This window comes from Amblyomma americanum, chromosome 4 (assembly GCF_052857255.1).
Source record: "Amblyomma americanum isolate KBUSLIRL-KWMA chromosome 4, ASM5285725v1, whole genome shotgun sequence".
Lineage (NCBI taxonomy): Eukaryota > Metazoa > Arthropoda > Arachnida > Ixodida > Ixodidae > Amblyomma > Amblyomma americanum.
Genome location: NC_135500.1, coordinates 13,021,831 through 13,040,691, shown reverse-complemented (window position 1 = coordinate 13,040,691; position 18,861 = coordinate 13,021,831). Strand labels below are relative to the sequence as shown.

General features: G+C 44.3%; 1 protein-coding gene across 3 annotated transcripts in view; it reads right to left on the bottom strand.

Moving 5' to 3' along the window:
* Window positions 1-18,861, bottom strand: part of LOC144127801 (DENN domain-containing protein 2D-like) — a 352,039-nt gene that overhangs the window by 274,280 nt on the left and 58,898 nt on the right. For 2 of the 3 annotated variants that reach the window (XM_077660718.1, XM_077660719.1), the window contains exons 2-4: window positions 15,150-15,431; window positions 10,072-10,143; window positions 6,363-6,447 (exon numbers count right to left, since the gene is read on the bottom strand). In XM_077660718.1, coding sequence (XP_077516844.1) covers window positions 6,363-6,447; window positions 10,072-10,143; window positions 15,150-15,431 — 439 coding nt within the window. The remainder of the gene's footprint in view (window positions 1-6,362; window positions 6,448-10,071; window positions 10,144-15,149; window positions 15,432-18,861) is intronic. The other variant, XM_077660720.1, reaches the window with a different exon arrangement.

Sequence of the window (18,861 nt, the reverse complement as noted above, 5' to 3'; positions counted from 1 at the left end):
ATAAGCTATCAAGACTGTGCAAGAAGGTCAACTCTACCAACAGTCAGGATAGGAACTACACCATTAGGCACCAGCGGTGGTTTCTTGCAGGCACAGAAAACGTGGTGTACTCAATTCCCTTGCTCTGTCGACGAGCCTACATTGGTCAGATTGGCAGATGCCTAAATGAGAGGCTTGGGGAGCACAACTACAATGTCACGGTTGCCTCTCGACACCTAGGCATACACTGCCGTGACTGCAATTCGTGCAAGGAACAAAGGTCTTCCTTTGAGCAGACCACAGTTCAGCACAGGTGTGCAGAAAAGACCACAGAGAAATCGTTGAGACTGGGGAAATGAAAATTCCTTCAGCACGCCTTCAATACTACGAAGTGATCAGAATTTTCGTTTCCTAGGCATGAATACAGTAACGGTTGTTCCAAGGCTGTCCAAACATGTGTTTACTAGTACGGTGTGCAGTAACATGTTTGTTTAGTTAGCGAACTTGCCTCGTGTAGCATGTTGTTCATCGCTGTTATCAAGGAGAGGTCCAACGTACCACCTATAGGTTTGTAGTTTTTCCTGTGTGCGCTTATGCGCTGTATTGTATAAATGTAGGCGCGTTACACAAAAATAAACTAGTAGTTGAAATACAGCGCTTTGTGGTCTGCTTGCTGTCAGTCTCCATCTCTTTCTTGTATACAGAGAATTATTTGGTATGTGTAACAAACTAGCCCATCAGTTTGTCCTAAGGACATTTTTATACAGTGAAATTGTCAGTCAATGTCTCTGTACCTCATTAACCAGTTATATTTCTCAATATTAGGCAGTTTGAATCATACGTTTTCCCGTATAGTAAGTTTTTTCCGCAGCTTTTTTTTTTTTAATGTATAAACGAGGTTTCACTGTACAAGGCATCAGGATCATCAAGCAGCACACTTCAACCTTGTGTGGTGTACGCGTTCCTATGCAAGAAAGAGCACAGAATGGCTGCATGCCATGGCCAGTAAAATCTCTGCACTTGACAACATTTCTTCTTCAGAGCTACATTAAGAACAAAGTGTGGCACTGAATCAAAGTGTCGTCGCCACATGTGTTGCAATCAAAGCTGCTACGCTGTGCCAGGCAGTTTAGGAGAACTTCTTGTTGGGCTAGTTGGTGCACTGCTTTGAAGAACCACGTTGCGCATTCAAAAGAGACAAACACAGGAAAAGGCCAAGGAGACGGAAAGGGCACAAACTATCAACTGCTTTGTGCAGCGACCTTGAACTGTCCAGGCTTGCTAGCTCAAAAGCTGCATGTAAAACGAAAGCGCTGTCTGTATTCTTCGCTGAAAAAACGCACAAGGACTCAATGCCATTTAGAACAATCGTTAGTGAGAAGGGATCATGGCAGTTCCTAATAAGCCAGTATTTACTGGAACACCTCAATGGTTTATAACTTGAAAACCCTTTTTATACTAAGAACTCGACTGACATTGCAACCTTCTTCAATTCCAATGACCATATCGGCTACGCCTTTTCTGTAGATGTTGAAGATTTGTTCTTTCATTGCCGCATCAAGGGTTGTTTGTAGCTGTCTGAGATTGCATTAAATGTAGTGGGCTAATAGGCTTTCAAAACTCAGCTGGGGTATCAGCAGATGGCTTCATGTCTTTGCTCGAATTTTATTTGAAAACCACCTTCATATCTTTTAAAGAAAACTAATACATTCAACGACAAGGAATTTGTATCGGTTCTTGCGTCGCCCCTGTTCTTAGTAACATATTTTTGACCGCTCCCTAAATGACGAGTTTGCTAATCTGGGGGTACTGAAGTGTTTTAGATATGTTGACCATTTTTTTATTGTTTTATCCAAACAACAAATAACATTGAACCACACTAATTCAGTGAGTATAACTTTAACTGTCTTTAGACAGTATGGGCGAGGCTAGAACTTTACGCATGAACTTCCTTCTAATGGGTCGTTGCAATTTTTAGATATTAACCTGAACTTCGGCTTACAACATGCCTGCTGGCACTATGCTACACAAGCAAATGAAGAGCTACTGCCGTTTGGTTCTGCGCATTCGAAGGTAGTCAAGAGGGTAATTGCAAGCTCGTGCCTGAAAGCTGCTCTTACCAAGTCATGCCGCATGCAACGCGTATGAGCTTTAATAACCAAATTGATAGGTTGCTTTCAGCCGGCTTCCCCAGCGACGTCATAACAGCTGTGGCCGAGAATCTTCTTAGGAAGATAAAAAGAAGAAATCAAGGTAGCGGGAATGAGCCGCTGCCAAAAAAAGAAGATCGTGGTGGGGCCATATATACACAAAGTGGCGCACAATGTAAAAAAAAATGGCCAAGAGGCATGGCGTCCCTGTCGTATTTTCTGCACCACAAAAACTCGCAGGCTTGTGCCCGAGAATCGGTAAGCAAGGAGCTAGAGGCAGTGGATGCGGCATAAAACATGCTGAATCGTTTGTGAATTCTGCCACGGGCGTGGTTTATGAAATCCTGCTCAAGTGTGGAGGCACCTATGTGGGACAAACAGGCCGTTGCGTGAATGAACGCGCAGGGGAACATGCCCGATCAATTCGAAATAAAGAAGGAGCGAATCTGCCCGCTCATTGCTTTGCTTGCAGTGGATGCGAGCCTCTGCTTAAGAAGATAAAAATTCTAGGAAAAAGTAAAAACAAAACAGCGCGTGAGCTTTTAGGGGCCTACCACATAAAAGAAAACAGCGATAAATGTATAAGCGACACTTTTGTCAAATTGTACAAGAAGGAAAAGAATTTTCTGCGCACCTGTTGTTGATCAGGAGAAGATCGGCTTTAACCCCCTTCTCATTCCCCTTGCCCTTTTGCTGTGATTCTGCATATATAAGGCACCTTCAGCAAGGCGGAAATTTGGGCGAGTTGGTAAGTGTTCATTTTCGCTCTCAGCGCAACACGAACGGGACACAAGACCAAGGACTAGCACAAACAGGCGCTGACTATCAACTGGTTTTTTATTGAAGAACGAAAAGCATATAAATACAAACAGTGAACTACTTATCAATCAACAAAAGTTATCTGGAAGGCACGTGGGAGGTTAGATAGCTCAATTCCCTCTCGGATAACGTTATGGAAGGGCTGCTCATGCATTTTGCACCGTTGTGGTAAATATAAAAAGCTTTCATAACTTCGCGTGTTAATTTATTGTTATGTAGGAACAGGATGCGCGTGTTCTTGTAAACGGGAACACATTGGCATTTTTTGCACTGGAAAGACGCCTGGGCAAGGGGGTCCCCTTTAGCTCTGCTTTCTGCATGATCCTTTTCATATCTGCATTGGCATTGCCTGCTGTGGGAGCCTGTGTGAGACAGGGGATCATTTTTTCTGGTGTTTTCATGCTCCATCAAGCGTTTTTTAACGCACCTGCCAGTCTGGCCAATGTACATGGCACCGCAAGAGAAGGGGACCTGGTATACCACCCCTACCTCGCAAGGTATAGATGGCGACACATGACGCACTTGACAAGCATCCCTCTTGCTCTTGCCGTAGCGCCTCTGATTAACCTGTTTGCACATTGCGCTAAGTTTTTTTGGTGCAGAAAAGACGACAGCAACGCCGTATCTACCCGCAACTTTTTTCAGCCTGTGTGGCAAGCAGTGTGCATACGGGAGCACAGCCGGCTTTTTCTTTTTGGCTTCTTTCGGCTGAGCCCCATTCTTGAGCTGCCTAAGAAGTTTCTCCACTGCCCTGGAAATGAGTTGATCTGGGTACCCGTTCACACGTAACCTGCCTGTTTGCGCCAAAATGCTCTCTCACATCCTTTCATGGCAAGATTTCCTGAGAGCTGATTGCAGGCAAGATGCGGGGTTTGCATAGGCTCCAGGGTGGCACCTGTGTTAGCCGACATCTTTTTAAGCAGGGTTGATAGGGAAACTGAAAAGGCATTGGATGGGGTAGTTGTCAGAATTTTTCGGTATGTCGACGATTACTTGGTGCTCACCCGAACAGGCAGTTTGCCTAGAAGTCTAGTCGACGTTCTGAAGACTTTTAAGGAATGCGGACGTGGGCTGGAGTTCACAACTGAGGTTCCCAGCAACAAAGAACTGCAGTTTTTGGATTTGGCACTGTGTGGGGGGGAAAAACACTTGTGTTGGTCGTATCGCCCGAGGACTGCCAAACCATTGCTAAACTTCCGGTCTGGCCATTCTAAGCTCATAAAGGAGGGCATTGCCGCATCTTGCCTGCAATCAGCTCTCAGGAAATCTTGCCATGAAAGGACGCGAGAGAGCATTTTGGCGCAAACAGGCAGGTTACGTGTGAACGGGTACCCAGATCAACTCATTTCCAGGGCAGCGGAGAAAGTTCTTAGGCAGCTCAAGAATGGGGCTCAGCCGAAAGAAGCCAAAAAGAAAAAGCCGGCTGTGGTCCCGTATGCACACTGCTTGCCACACGGGCTGAAAAAAGTTGCGGGTAGATACGACGTTGATGTCGTCTTTTCTGCACCAAAAAAACTTAGCGCAATGTGCAAACAGGTGAATCAGAGGCACTACAGCAAGAGCAAGAGGGATGCTTGTCAAGTGCGTCATGTGTCGCCATCTATACCTTGCGAGGTAGGGGTGGTATATCAGGTCCCCTTCTCTTGCGGTGCCATGTACATTGGCCAGACTGGCAGGTGCGTTAAAAAACGCTTGATGGAGCATGAAAACACCAGAAAAAATGACCCCCTGTCTCACACAGGCTCCCACAGCAGGCAATGCCAATGCAGGCATGAAAAGGATCATGCAGAAAGGAGAGCTAAAGGGGACCCCCTTGCCCAGGCGTCTTTCCAGTGCAAAAAATGCCAATGTGTTCCCGATTACAAGAACACGCGCATCCTGTTCCGACATAACAATAAATTAACACGCGAAGTTATGAAAGCTTTTTATATTTACCACAACGGCGCAAAATGTATCAGCAGCCCTTCCATAACGTTATCCGAGAGGGAATTGAGCTATCTAACCTCCCACGTGCCTTCCAGATAACTTTTGTTGATTGATAAGTAGTTCACTGTTTGTATTTATATGCTTTTCGTTCTTCAATAAAAAACCAGTTGATAGTCAGCACCTGTTTGTGCTAGTCCTTCGTCTTGTGTCCCATTCGTGTTGCGCTGAGAGCGAAAATGAATAAGGCACCTTCACACAAATAAACTCAGTTGATAGTTTGCGCTCTTTCCCTCTCCTTGGCCTTTTCCTGTGTTTGTCCCTTTTGAAAGCACAACGTGGTTCTTTAAATGCTGTGCCACATCAATTGATAATGTGCAGAAGTGCCAGCAGATAGCAATTTCAAATTTATTTCAACTTTTCTTTCTCTGCAGAATATTTCATAACTAATTAGGGAACTCACACGATATGGTATGGATAGAACTTGGCATGTTTCAGCCTGCCATAGGCCCAAAAAAACTGCAGGGCCCTAGAATGCAACCCACTTTCCCAGGCATTACCAAAGTAATGTTCAACAGTCTAGCAAGGAAACAGCAGTTCACAATTGGCAGCGAGGTGCTGGAAGTGGTAAGGGGATACGTCTACTTAGGGCAGGTAGTCGTGGCTGATCTGGATCATAAGAGGGAACAGTAAGAATAGGGTGGGGCACATATGGCAGGTTCTCTCGGATCATGAATAGCAGTTTACCAGTATCCCTCAAGAGAAAAGTGTACAACAGCTGTATCTTGCCGGTACTCACCTATGGGGCAGAAATGTGGAGGCTAACGAAAAGAGTTCAGCCTAAGTTAAGGACAACACAGTGAGCCATGGAAAGAAAAATGATAGGTGTAACGTTAAGAGACCGGAAGGGGGCAGAGTGGGTGAGAGAACAAACGAAGGTTAATGACATCCTAGTCGAAATCAAGAGGAAGAAATGGGTTTAGGCAGGGCATGTAATGCGAAGGCAAGATAGCCGCTGTTCCTTAAGGGTAACAGAGTAGATTCCAAGAGAAGGCAAGCGTAGCACAGGGCAGCAGAAGGTTAGGTGGGCAGATGAGATTAAGAAGTTTGCAGGCGTAGAGTGGCCGCAGCAAGTAAAGGACAGGGTTAATTGGAGAGACATAGGAAAGGCCTTTGCCCTGCAGTGGGCGTATTCAGGCTGATGATGATGATGATATTTTCAATGTGACACAATAGATGCCTTTCCTAAAAGCGATCGAGAAATAGGTACGACCCTGCACACGAATGTCGATAGTACACTTGGAAACAAAAATACGGCAGTGGAGCTGCCCGGAGCCGTCAAGAAAAGGTCAATCTGCGACACCCAAGCATGTGCTGACCAAACCAGCATGACAGTGGCCAATCGATGCCTTCTAATCAATCGTCTAATGCACCCCGTTCTAATCAATCGTCTAATGCACCCAGTGCCAGGAAAGGAGCTGCACCACTTGCCATGCGCATCCCCCGCCTCGGCTGGTGACCTTGGGCTCAGCTGCTGTCGGGCCAGTGTGAAGGACTGCCGAATGGCATCCCGGATCTGCACAAGAGGACCATTCCAGCCACTCTTTTAAAGACACAAATGGAGCACTTGTGCCAGGATCTTCATTCCACTGGGTCAGATAGCAGAATGGAAATACAAACTGCACAGTGTTTCAGGCACCGCTTTCTTCTCCAGATGGAGATGATGCCAATTCAAATCCAAGCACAGGCTTGCTTATTCACTTTATTAGGGCTGCTTACAGTTTATTTTTGCTAAGAAGTGAGAGCAAACACTGCTCACAAGGTAGCATATTACGGCCTGCATTCTTTGAGAAGTTATTTACGACCAGCACTTTCTAGAATAGACTTTCTAGAACAGGACTTTCTAGAATAGATGAAAAACTGCGTTTGGCTGCATTTCGAACAGATCAGCCCAAAGAGCACTGCCTGCTGATTTGACAGCTTCCCTCCGTGGGTGGGCAAATTCCCTGAAGATGCTCTTTTGTCTGCTTGTTTCAAAAGGAAGAGCCATCAACTAAAACACTCCGCAAAAATGCAGAACTGGTTTATGCTTTATGGCTATTTAATGACCCAAAGCGACTCTGGCTATGAGGGGGTGCCGGAGTGAAGGGCTCCAGAAATTTCGACCAGCTGGGGTTCTTTAAAGTGCATTGACATTGCACAGTACATGGGCCTCTAGCATTTCACTTCCATCGAAATGCGAATGCCACGGCTGGGAGGTCAGCAGCCGAGCAAAAATGGTGCAGTGAGGCAGCACAGAAGAGGACGGAGACACACACTACCAACAATTCAGTTCTAGAACTGTGCAAATGTTCAAAACTTCCGAATATCAAAGCAAGTAATAAGTTATTCGAAAACCTCTAATATTTTCAAGGTATTCGCATATGGTGCGTCGGCCATGTCCACAAACACGGTTTGGTGCACCACCGAGCAAACCATGAAAGTTTTACGCTTGGCTTTAACTGGTAGCCATTTACAGTGCAGTCCACTTATAACGATACCACATATAACGATATATCAGTTATAACAATAAGTTGACTTAAGATTATCAACTTATGCATTGAGACTATGGAAAAAAAAACCACATATAACGATATGTTTGTGACCGAATATCGGATACAACGATCAGAATTTTGCCTTCTGGACATCGTTTTCCAAGCTCAGCGTGACATTCGCGGTGCAAAGTTCCCTCGAACGATGTCGAGATGGGGGGAAAACTTCGGATACGCGAGTTTGCCGTGCCTGCCGCCATTTTTCCCGTGCGCACCAATTACGAAAGCCACGGACAGCGAGCATCGCGAGTTGGCGTAAGTGTCGCAAGACGGCGCCAGTTGCTCCGCGCGTCGCCCACATCGCTTGCGCTACGGAAGGAGCACGGTGGGAAAGAGAGAGAGGAAGAAAAAAACGAAGTGGTGGCACTCTTCGCGCGCCTGGAAGAGAACAAGCGCGGAAGCAGAGGGGCTGAGGCAGTCAGACCAGTGCTGTCCGCCTGTCGAAGATGACACCGACCAAGCGCAAAGCGGTGACGCTAGAGATTAGGCAACGAATTTTGGAGGACTCTAACAGTGGCTTCAAAGCAAGTGCGCTCGTCAAGAAGCATGGGCTCGCGCACACAGTGCTGCTATGTTCTGCGAGGAGGTCACCGACGAGGTTTTGCCGAGAGGGTGTCGTCACGGCAGAGTGCGGCGTTGTACGACGGCAGCAGCAACAGCGACGAAGAAACTGACACTGGCCCACCTTGGACACCGATGACTACGCAAAGTGCGCTGTGTAAGATCGAATCAGTCATCAACTTTATGCAAGTGAAAGGGTTGCTGCCAATGTACGCACAGCAGCTGGATGCAATGCACACTGCAGTATTGAAACTGCAACTGCCACGCAAGCAAGTGCCCACCTCAAATTACTTAAGCGCACCTAACGCTTAAGGTGCTTGTTAAACGTGACAAATAAACATGTCTCTCAAATCGTATGTTCTGCAATTACTGTTCTTCAGCACAAGTGTAAAACTTAAGTCAGGAGCTACAAAGGTATGTTTGGCAGCCAATTTTATGGCAGTCCAGATATAGCAATGATCGGTTATAACGATCATTTTTTCCGGATTTTTTGATATCGTTATAAGTGGACTGGACTGTACCACCAACATCAGCCTGATAACGCCCACTACGGGACAAAGGCCTCTCCCCTATCTCTCTCTCCAATTGGCCCTGTCTTGTGCCCGCCATATTTCTTTCTCAGAGAACTCACTGACGAAGCTTTTTTATCAGCATTGCAAATGACTTTCGAGCTTGGTCAGCATCATCATGTTTTTTCAGTTTGCCAGCTGACACGGCTACTATAAATCACAAAAACATTGCTCGTTCGCTGTCCACAGGTATATTTTAAAGCGATAGCGTTAAAGGCCCTGTTCACCGGAAAATCCGGTGCCGGCGTTATGAGCGAAAAATCACGGGCATCTCTCTAACAGGTGGTGCCCAAAAAGCAACCTAGGAGGCAGACAGGCCACCTAGGTCACATGACCTTGCAGCTTCATCACAACCTGCCCATTGGATAGTGAGCAAACTGCCTTATGAGTGGACGCCTTCTCCTTCTTAGCACGACAACTACGCCACTACATACTCATACATAGCATTTGTTTCCTTACAATGAAGCACCCTAACACCGCCTTTTTACTCTGCAAAATTTCTGATGGCTAATTAGCATATTAGTACTTCTCTAATTAGCATTTCTCTAATGCAGTGAGGAGAAGCATGAACATCATCTCATTGTTAACCGACGATTTTGTCATCATTTCAAATGCTAGTGCTAAACACTTTGCATGTTTTGCCTAGAACCTTTATAGATTCAATTTTTGAATAACCTCAAATTCTCAAAATCCATTACAGCTTCCCTTTAACCGCTGCACCACTATGCCAGTAGTAGTGGTATATCTATGAAAGAGGATGAGGGCATCGCTTAAACTACTCCTAAGGGTAGGCTAAGCGCGGTGGGGGAGCATGGGCATTTTATAAATAGACTTTTGGATAATTCAAGCATTTCTTCCGGTCTCTTTAAATCCGAATTAATGAGGTTTTACTAGCCATCATGTTAATTTTAGTTGCCAGTTATATGTCCATTGATGGACTTCATTTTGTTACTGAATTTGCATGACCACATTAAAGGTTACATACTGTTAAGTCTAATCAAGTAGTGTACATTTCTGTGCTCATCGTTTTTTTTTTATGTGGTGCTGAGTCAGCCTAGTCTTGTTTATTTCAGCTGCAAAGACCCTGCTATACTTTGAAAAAAAATAATGGCAACAATATTTGCCTATTTATCTTTTTCTGAAATATTTTTTCATACATTCAATATTCGAAGCCCTTTTTTCTCGATATTCATATTAAAAAATTCCAATATTCACACATCCCTAATACTTGGTAAAATACTAAGCATGCATGAACACAGGTTGCACACACTTAATATTCAGACATAAGCTTCCTAATCCACTGGACATCGAGCACAGATGAAAGCGGACCTTTGAGTACAGGTGCCATGCCATGCTGACTGTCATCCTGCCCAAATTTGAAAGGTCAGTCAAAGAGCCTAAATTCAGACCAATGTGCGCATAGAGACAAAGGACAGACCAACAACCACAGTTTTGGCAAGAACAAACAATAAGACTCACCTGTGAGGTCACACCTCGCTGCATTCTGGGTGACAGAGGCCCATCTTGAGCAGCACCGGATATTGGAGAACTCTGGAAAAGGTAATCAACAGTCAAGCCACCACTCAGTTGTAGCAGACAAAACACAACAAAAGCCCTGCCATGTCGTGTTTGTTGTCCTTCGTTCACAACACTGCTTTTTACTCAAAAAAAAAAAGAAAACATGCATGCCTTCTCCACTGCCCTTGTCCTTCCATTCCAGCGTGCAGAATTCATCATCAGCCTAACTACACAGGACAAATGCCTCTCCCACATTCTATCTAATTAACGGGGCTCTGAACGCTTTCCGAGGAGAGCCCATCAAGTTGCTCAATCACTTCATTGTGTTGTCATGAAAACCTGAGCCAAATACACGCAGCAGAGAACCCACAATCACGCACGAAAGTTAGCGAGCGCTTCCTGGAGACTTTTTCATGCTCGCACCCTCGTCCGTTGCTCGCACCTGCGTATACAAGTTGAGAGGTTGCTATTGGTTAGATTCTTTCAAACGTCAGGCAACTACCACAGCCGCAGCCAGTAACCTGCGTAGCTCCGGTGAATGGGGAAGCTCCGCCCTCGGAGATGGGGCCGGTGGAGGAGCGCCAACCTTCCAGCGTGCAAAAAAATGAAGAGAGAAGCAAGAAGGGTGCGAAGACGCTAAAATTCAAATTTTGACCATACATAACTAAGCTTCTGCAAAGAGCACTGAAAAAATTATTGCTGGACAATGTTCATAAAGCAGCGTGCTTTAGCATCCCAGGCATACCGCTGCTTTATTAAAGCCCCTTTTCAGAGCCCCTTTAAATTACACACATTTTTTATGTTCACCATGGCATCCGCATCTGCCTCACATTCGGGAGGTGTTGGGTTCGATCCCCAGTGCCGCCGGGTACCCACCGGTTTTTTTAATGGGCACAAGATTTCCCCCGGCCTGGTGCACAGCTCTTCTGGGGTGAGATGCTTGGGAAAAGGGTCTTGACCGCAGTTTATTTATTTATTTATTCATTTATTTATTTATTTATTTATTTATTTATTTATTTATTTATACACGGTACCTACAGCGCCCTCATTGGGGCATTATTGTAGGGGGGAAACATCATAAATAAGAACAAACATCTAGTACATAATAAATTAGGCAAATGATGCGATCTACACAGAAAATACAATAAACCCATGCACACGGAAGCAAAAACAAACAAACAAACAGAATAAAAACCATTGTAGAAAGGCAAACATACCCTAAACACACACATACACACAAAAAAAAGATACATTTTAAAATACAGCACTGCTTAAAACATAATACACTCGGACAAGAATTATTGCACTTATATTGACAGGTGGCTTTGCAAATCGGTCAGAAACGATGTAGGAGGAGCGGTAGCGACCCGCGAAGGGAGACAGTTCCAATCATGCACTGTTCGTGGGAAAAAACTATATTTGAATACGTTTATACGGCAATTGTACTCGCGCACCTTAAGTGGGTGGTCAGTGCGGGCGGAAATGTAGCTGGGTTCATTAATGTATTTCTCTTTTGGAATTCCAGTTTTATTATTAAGCACATTATAAAAGAAAGAGAGTCTCAAATATTTGCGCCTGTTTTCAAGTAACGGCCATCCCAACTTCTCACGCAAACCAGAAGAACTTTTTTGGAAATTGTAATCGGCGGACACAAACCTAGCAGCCCGTTTCTGGACGCGCTCCAGCTCCTCAATATTCAGTTTTGTATGCGGGTCCCAAACCGCGCAAGCATACTCAAGTATCGGACGTACAGTAGACATGTATAATGTCTCCTTCAGCGTAAGGGGAGCGTCCTTAAAGTTACGTCTGAGAAAGTTTAATGTGCGGCTGGCTTTAGCAGATGTGTAATTTACGTGTGTATTCCATGATAGGTCAGAAGAAAAAAAGACTCCCAAGTACTTATAAGTTGAAACTGCGGATAATTCAGTGCTACCAAGGAAATAGTCTGTTTAGAGGAATTGTTTCTTTTTTTTAAACCGGATTAGATTACATTTGGAGATGTTTAGCGCCATATTCCAGTTGTTGCACCAAGAGAATACAGAGTTGAGGTCATGCTGTAGTGAAATTGCATCTGCTTCAGAAGAAATATTGCGGTAGATACAACAGTCATCAGCATAAAGTCTGATTATACTTGAAATGTTACTAGTGAGGTCATTTATAAAAATGAGAAAAAGAAGAGGGCCCAAAACCGACCCCTGCGGAACACCTGAAGTTACACCCACACTTTCCGAGCTGACACCGTCGATAACCACGCACTGTCTCCTTTCCGCAAGATACGCCTCAATCCAGGATAAGAGTGAGGTAGGAATATTTAATTCTGAAAGCTTCTGTAATAATAGGTTGTGAGCAACTAAATCGAACGCTTTTCGAAAATCTAAAAATATACAATCTACCTGACCGGCGGAGTTTAAGGAAACAGAAATGTCATGTGTGAATTCCACGAGCTGTGTTTCACATGAGAAGCCGGACCTAAATCCATGTTGTGTCGAACAGAAAAAACTATTGTTTTGTAGATGGCTAATTAACTGAGTATAAATGACATGTTCCAGTGTTTTGCACGACACGCTCATCAGCGATATGGGCCTATAGTTACATGTTTTAGTTTTATCACCACTCTTATGAATCGGAACGACATTGGCACTTCTCCAGTCAAGGGGCAAAGAAGAATTCTCTAACGATTTCTGAAATAATGCAACGAGATACGGGGCAACTGAAGCTGCACAATTTTTCAAAACGTAATTGGAAATGTTGTCAGGCCCTGGTGCTGATGTAACTTTAATTTTCTGTAATAAAAGCATGATCCCCCATTCAGAAATTTCTACGTCATTCATTCTGGTCAGGGTGCTGGAAGATTGAAAGTCAGTATGTGTATTAATGGGATCGGAAAACACCGATTGGAAATAAAGATTGAAACTTCTCGCTTTACCTTTTGAATCCCTTCCAAAATCAGTTGCGTCTAGTATATCAGGCGCAGAGACCCTGCTGTTTCTCTTATTTTTAACATATTTCCAGACTGCCTTTGGGTTTGTATTTAGTTGTTGGCCTAGTGTGCTGAACTATGCCCTTTTCGCTTTACGGATTTCTTTCGATAAGTTCTTAGTTTGCTTTTTCATCTCGGAGTACAAAGTTAGTGCGGGCGTATCACAATATCTGCGAAAGAGCCGTTTCCGCCGGTTGATCATTGCCCGCAACTGTCTATTCATCCAATGCATATCGTCACGACGCTTGGCTGAAATCAAGCGGGATGGGATGAAAGTCTGCGTCAGTGACAAAATTTTAGTTTTAAACAAGTTCCAGAAGGAATCAATATTCAGGGATGGCTGATGTGAAAGAAACTCAGGAAAAAATGCGTCGAGTTCCTGTGATAGCGAAGCATAATCCCCTTTTTCATAAAAAGACACTTTGCGTGGTTGGGTGTGGTGGGTCTTCATAGCATTACAGGATACTTTTGCTAAAACTACATCATGGTCGCTTATGCCTGGCAGCGTTATGACAGACGAGACTAGGCTAGGGTCATTGCAGAAAAACAAGTCTAGCACATTAGCACTGGTAAGGCCGAGTCTGGTAGGGGTTTGAACAAACTGAAATAATGAGTGAGCACCAATTACTTCACGGAAAGCGGTATACAAGAGGGATGCAGTGCGAATTACTGCTTTAAAACAAGACCATTCTACGCTGGGCATATTAAAATCACCGGCAAGGATAATATGTGTTGCGTCTAAGGCTAATAATGTGTTGCTAAGTTCAAAAAATGGCTGTGCGCAGGTTGAACCGGGCGTCCTATAAAAAGAGCCAATTGCCAAAGAAGTACCATCGCCCAGCCGTACCCTGCACCAGACAGCTTCAGAGGAATCGTTGTCTAAGTTAACAGACACGCTTCTCAAACTGCTATGAACGAGGATGAACACACCACCACCGCGTACATTGCGATCCTTCCTATACGTGGTATAGGATGGAGGAAATATTTCACCATCACTTATGTTGCTGTCCAGCCATGACTCGGTTCCAATTACCACATGTGCGTTCGTCATTTGTAAGAGTGAGAGGAATTGGTCAGTTTTGTTTTTTAGACTGCGGCAATTAACAATACAGACAAGTTCATTTTTAATAGCAGTTTGTGGGCTAGCTAAAAGCCTCGGTGATGGCTATTGGTTTACACAAGTGATATCGTCTGTTTCAATGTTGTACATATAGGTTTTGTTGTCCAGGTTTAGCTTATTAACCCGCAGTTTCAACTTTCCGCCGCGTGCCTTAGCAAACTGCATGAGCTTTTTTCTTTGTTGCCGTACTTTGGCCGAATAGTCCTCGCTTATCGCCAAGTCAGTATCTTTTAGTTTGGCAGCATATGAAAGAGCACGATTCTTTTCTTTAAAGGACAAAAATTTAACGATCAGGGGTCTGTGCTTGTCGGGCGCATATCTTCCTAGTCTGTGCGCTCTTTCAATGGCAGCGGCGTCAACGGAAAGTTTTAACTTTTCAGCGCAAAAAGAGATAATTTTAGTCTCAGACTGTTCCCACGAGTCGGTTTCTTTGTCATGGATGCCGTAGAATATTAAGTTGTTTCTTCGTGATTGGTTCTCCAGGTCATCGTGCGATGACTCGAGGGCTGTGCACGCGACAGCAAGTTTCTGGGAACTTTGAGATAATCTTTCTACTTCAGGGTTTAGAGGGAGCACCAGTGACACATTATCTTCAACGCTCTTGACTTTTTCTGCGAGTTTTGTTAGTTTTTCTTCGAGATTCTTTTGCTCAAGCCGAATGGAACGTAGTTCGTCCAATATTTCGGTCTGTTGCTGTTGTATCACAGGTATTGTCATGATAGTATCGAACATCTGCTTTTCCTGCTCAGCAGACAGAGGCCCAGGGTTTTGCTCTACGTCTCCCGCAAGCAAAAGCTTTCTTTGAAACAAACCTATGTATCCTGAACAGCTCGCGGACACGTCGTACAGAAGGCGTAAAAAAATGCACACAGCAAAGTTGGGATCTGGCGTCGACTTCCTAAACGGTTTGCCATTAACAGAAAGGTAAGAGTAACAAACCTGAAAAAGAACAAGATGTAAGCGTCTGGCTGCCATGTCGGCGCCAGATCCCGGTGTGGCTGGGTACAACAGCTGCTTATGTAGGTCATGCTTGTGCGGAAGGTTCCAGGGTTGCCAGTCGATGAAGCGTTCGAGCGCCGGTAGTGCTATGAGGTCCAAAGGCGAAGCGTCACCCAAAAAAGCCAGGTCAGCAGAACAGACTTGCTCGGTAGAAGCAGCTCCGTTCATTGGCAGGCACGTCGACATCGCGGCAGCATCGAAAATCGCCATCATTTGCAGAACCTGAAGAAAAACAAGATGTAAGCGTCTGGCTGCCATGTCGGCGCCAGATCCCCCAGTTGCCTTGACGGATCAGAGATAAGTTCCGCTGTCAAGCAACACTAAATCCGCCTCGTGCGGTAGAAGCCCATTTGTGGCACGGCACCTGGCCTAGCGACAGCATGCCCAAGCGGACGTTACTGCTGTTGCAGGTTTCGCCATGGATTTTCGTCAACTCTACATCGATCTGCAGTCCGGACGAGGCACCGCTTTTCTTCACGCCTTGTCAGGACTTTGGGATCGATGGCATCCGGCTCGTGGATCGTCTTTCGTCGATGACGGTGACGTCATCAGTGGACTGGCTACAAAAGGAGCCAAGCAGTAAGGGGGGCTTCAGAGGGCACGGCACCTGACCTAGCGACAACATGCCTAAGTGGACATTACTGCTGTTGCAGGTTCGTTATTTGACGAATGCTACAACCTTTAGAAGTGACAACCACTTTTTGTTAGCCCTGCCGTGCCCTCGAAGTTACCTCAATTTTTTGGTTGACTCTTGGTCTATGGTGTTGACACCGTTGGGTTCAGGAGATGTTGAAGAAAACCCTGGGCCAAAAATTGCAGAAATGTTGCAATTAGTCATTGATAATCAGGGTTCATCAGATGCTAAAATAGATGCATTAAGAGCTGAAGTGACCGAAATGAATGAGAAATGTGAAAAAATGACTGCTGCACTTAACGTGATTCGTGATTGCAGAATTGAACAAGCGAGTACAAACCCTAAAATCCCTTGTTCGTCACCAGGGGGATAAGTTGGTAGAGTATGGAAATAGAAGCTGATCCAATAATCTCTACAATAAACATATTCAGTATTTTTTAGAAAAAAAAACGATTTATTATGCCCAGTTCAGCACAGTTTCCTATCTGGTCTTTCAACAGTGGCACCATAATCGAAACTGTACATGACCTTTGCAAAGCTACAGATGAATGCCAACAGATAGATGTTGTATGTATAGACTTTCCGAAGGCATTTGATAAAGTTGCACATCATGAACTACTTTCCAAATAGAGAAGCCTAGGAATTAGTGAAAATATAGTATTGTGAATTCAGGCATATTTAATAAACCGTTATCAAAGGGTCAGAATCGGGAAAAGTGAATCGAGGGAAGTGTGAAGTTGTGTATGGAGTGCTGCAGGGGTCCGTTCTAGGCCCGCTATTGTGTCTATTGTATATTAATGATGTTCCTTCTAATGTTGATCCGCCTGTAAAAATTGAACTATTTGCCGATGATTGTTTAATTTACACGTATTTAGCCTGCACGGAAGATCAGATTAAACTAAAGTAGATGCCTGCAATCATTAAACTTGTGGTGCCAAAGTTGGGGCATGGTAATTAACTACAAAAAATCTACATACACTCACATAAGTAAAAAAGAGAACCTTATCAGATTTCAATATGATGTAGAAGAAAATGCCTTGGTAGAGGTACAGAGTTTCCGACACTTAGGGGTGACAGTGACGCTTAATCTAGACTGGCGTATTCACATTGAGAATATCTGTTCGAAAGCTTACCGATAGCTCTGCTTTCTTAGGAGAAAGCTTCCAAATACGACTAAAGAAATTAAATTGGTCGCCTACAAAACGTTTACACGACCAGTTCTGGAATATGCGAATGCTGTGTGGAGCCCCCACCAAAAATGCTTAAAAAAGAAGGTGGAAAGAATACAGCTGATTTCAGCACGTTTTATATGCTCCAAGTATCGCCGTACTGACTCGGTTACAGAAATGATGCAGCAGTGTGAACTGTAAATGCTGGAAATAAGAAGAATAAAACATCGACTCAAACTTTTTTTCCAGATAATGCAAGGGGCCTTAAAAATAAATAAAGAACACTATGTGAAAACGCCTCTAAAACGTGCTTCCCGAAAAAAACCACAGCAGGGTACTACAACCTATTCACGCACGTACGGATGTATACCGGTATTCCTTTTTTCCTGATGTAATTGAACTATGGAACAAACTGCCAAGTGATGTTGTAGAGACTGCAAACGTGCAACAATTTGAGCTAGGTGTCGATATGTTTTTGAGAAATGGTGTACAAATTTTGAATTCTGATTCATGACTGCTCATGGAAGTGCTCATGAAATGTATTTGTTTTTGTTCCCTCTCTGTAGAAACCCTCATGGCTGGGTTAACAGTATGACCAAATAAATAAATACGAGGTACTTCTGCTACACCATAAAAAGTGTGCCCTTTTGCACGACAGCAGAACTCATGTCGTCCCACTTGCTTGACAAACAAACAACGGCGCACCCCTACCTAACATATTTTTCCATGCAGCACACTATCGAATACAATCAAACAAACCATTTAGCCAGTTTATCTCTTTCGCTAATAGTTCTCCTTGGTGTTCAGTATGTTTCGAGCACGGGCGTACAGTTTGATGCGGCCCATATTAGCGGGGTAATATAAGATTTGAAAAATGGTTGACTTTTTTTAAGCGTTTTCCATCATTGAACTCTCTCATAATACTTTTCGACACAATTTTCAATTCTAATGAGAGTTTTCTTACACATAGACAAGACAGACATGCAGGCTCATATGGCATTTGAGGCTTTTATGGATTCATATGCACGTGTACTCCTTTTTCTGCAAAAGCAAAGGTCGAAATGGCTTGAAAGTGAGGTCTTCAAATCTCATTCCGAGTGCAACTTCACCAAATTCATGCATGTGAGACAAGCATACAGCTTGCACCTTATTACGCTAAAGGACACACATGGGAGCTCCAAGCAGTACAGTTTGCAAGTGTGCACTTCACCCATGTGCGTGCTATTTTCCAGTGCGCTTAAGATTTCTAATTTCAGCTGAGGTCCAAGGTGATCAGCAGTCATTGTACACCGCAGAAACTCCTATTTGGTGGGGTCTAAGGGCTTGTTTGCCCTTGTAAGCTTGCAGAAGGAGCTCCGAGAAAAGTCACAAAGTACAGGCCACCGTAGCAAACAATCTGATGACATGGTCACTGAGCACGCTGCCCTAGAGGGGGAAACAAATCCTTAAAGGTTGGGAACATTACACTGTCTTTTGACCGCAAAAGAAAAGACTCAAAGGCTTGGATCAGTGTTCTACAACCTAGAACTTGGAAATCCCCAGCCTGCCAGTCCGAGAAGGAAAATCTTCCGGATATTATTGAGAAGACTGGCGAGGTTATGAATGTGCCTGTGGCACCTGACAACAATGCCAATGTGTCTCCACTGAAACTATACATGCAAACAGTAATAGTTTAAGAAACAATCAAAATGACGCCTTGCCGAGAAGGATCACAACAAATGACCTGGGTCACTCTGACACACATTTTGTATCCTTCTCTGACGGGGATGGCTCGAGACAAAGACAAGGAATCTTAGCCACATCAGAGGCCTAGAAAAGATTATGAGAGGTCCAGTGATAATCCCCCAGT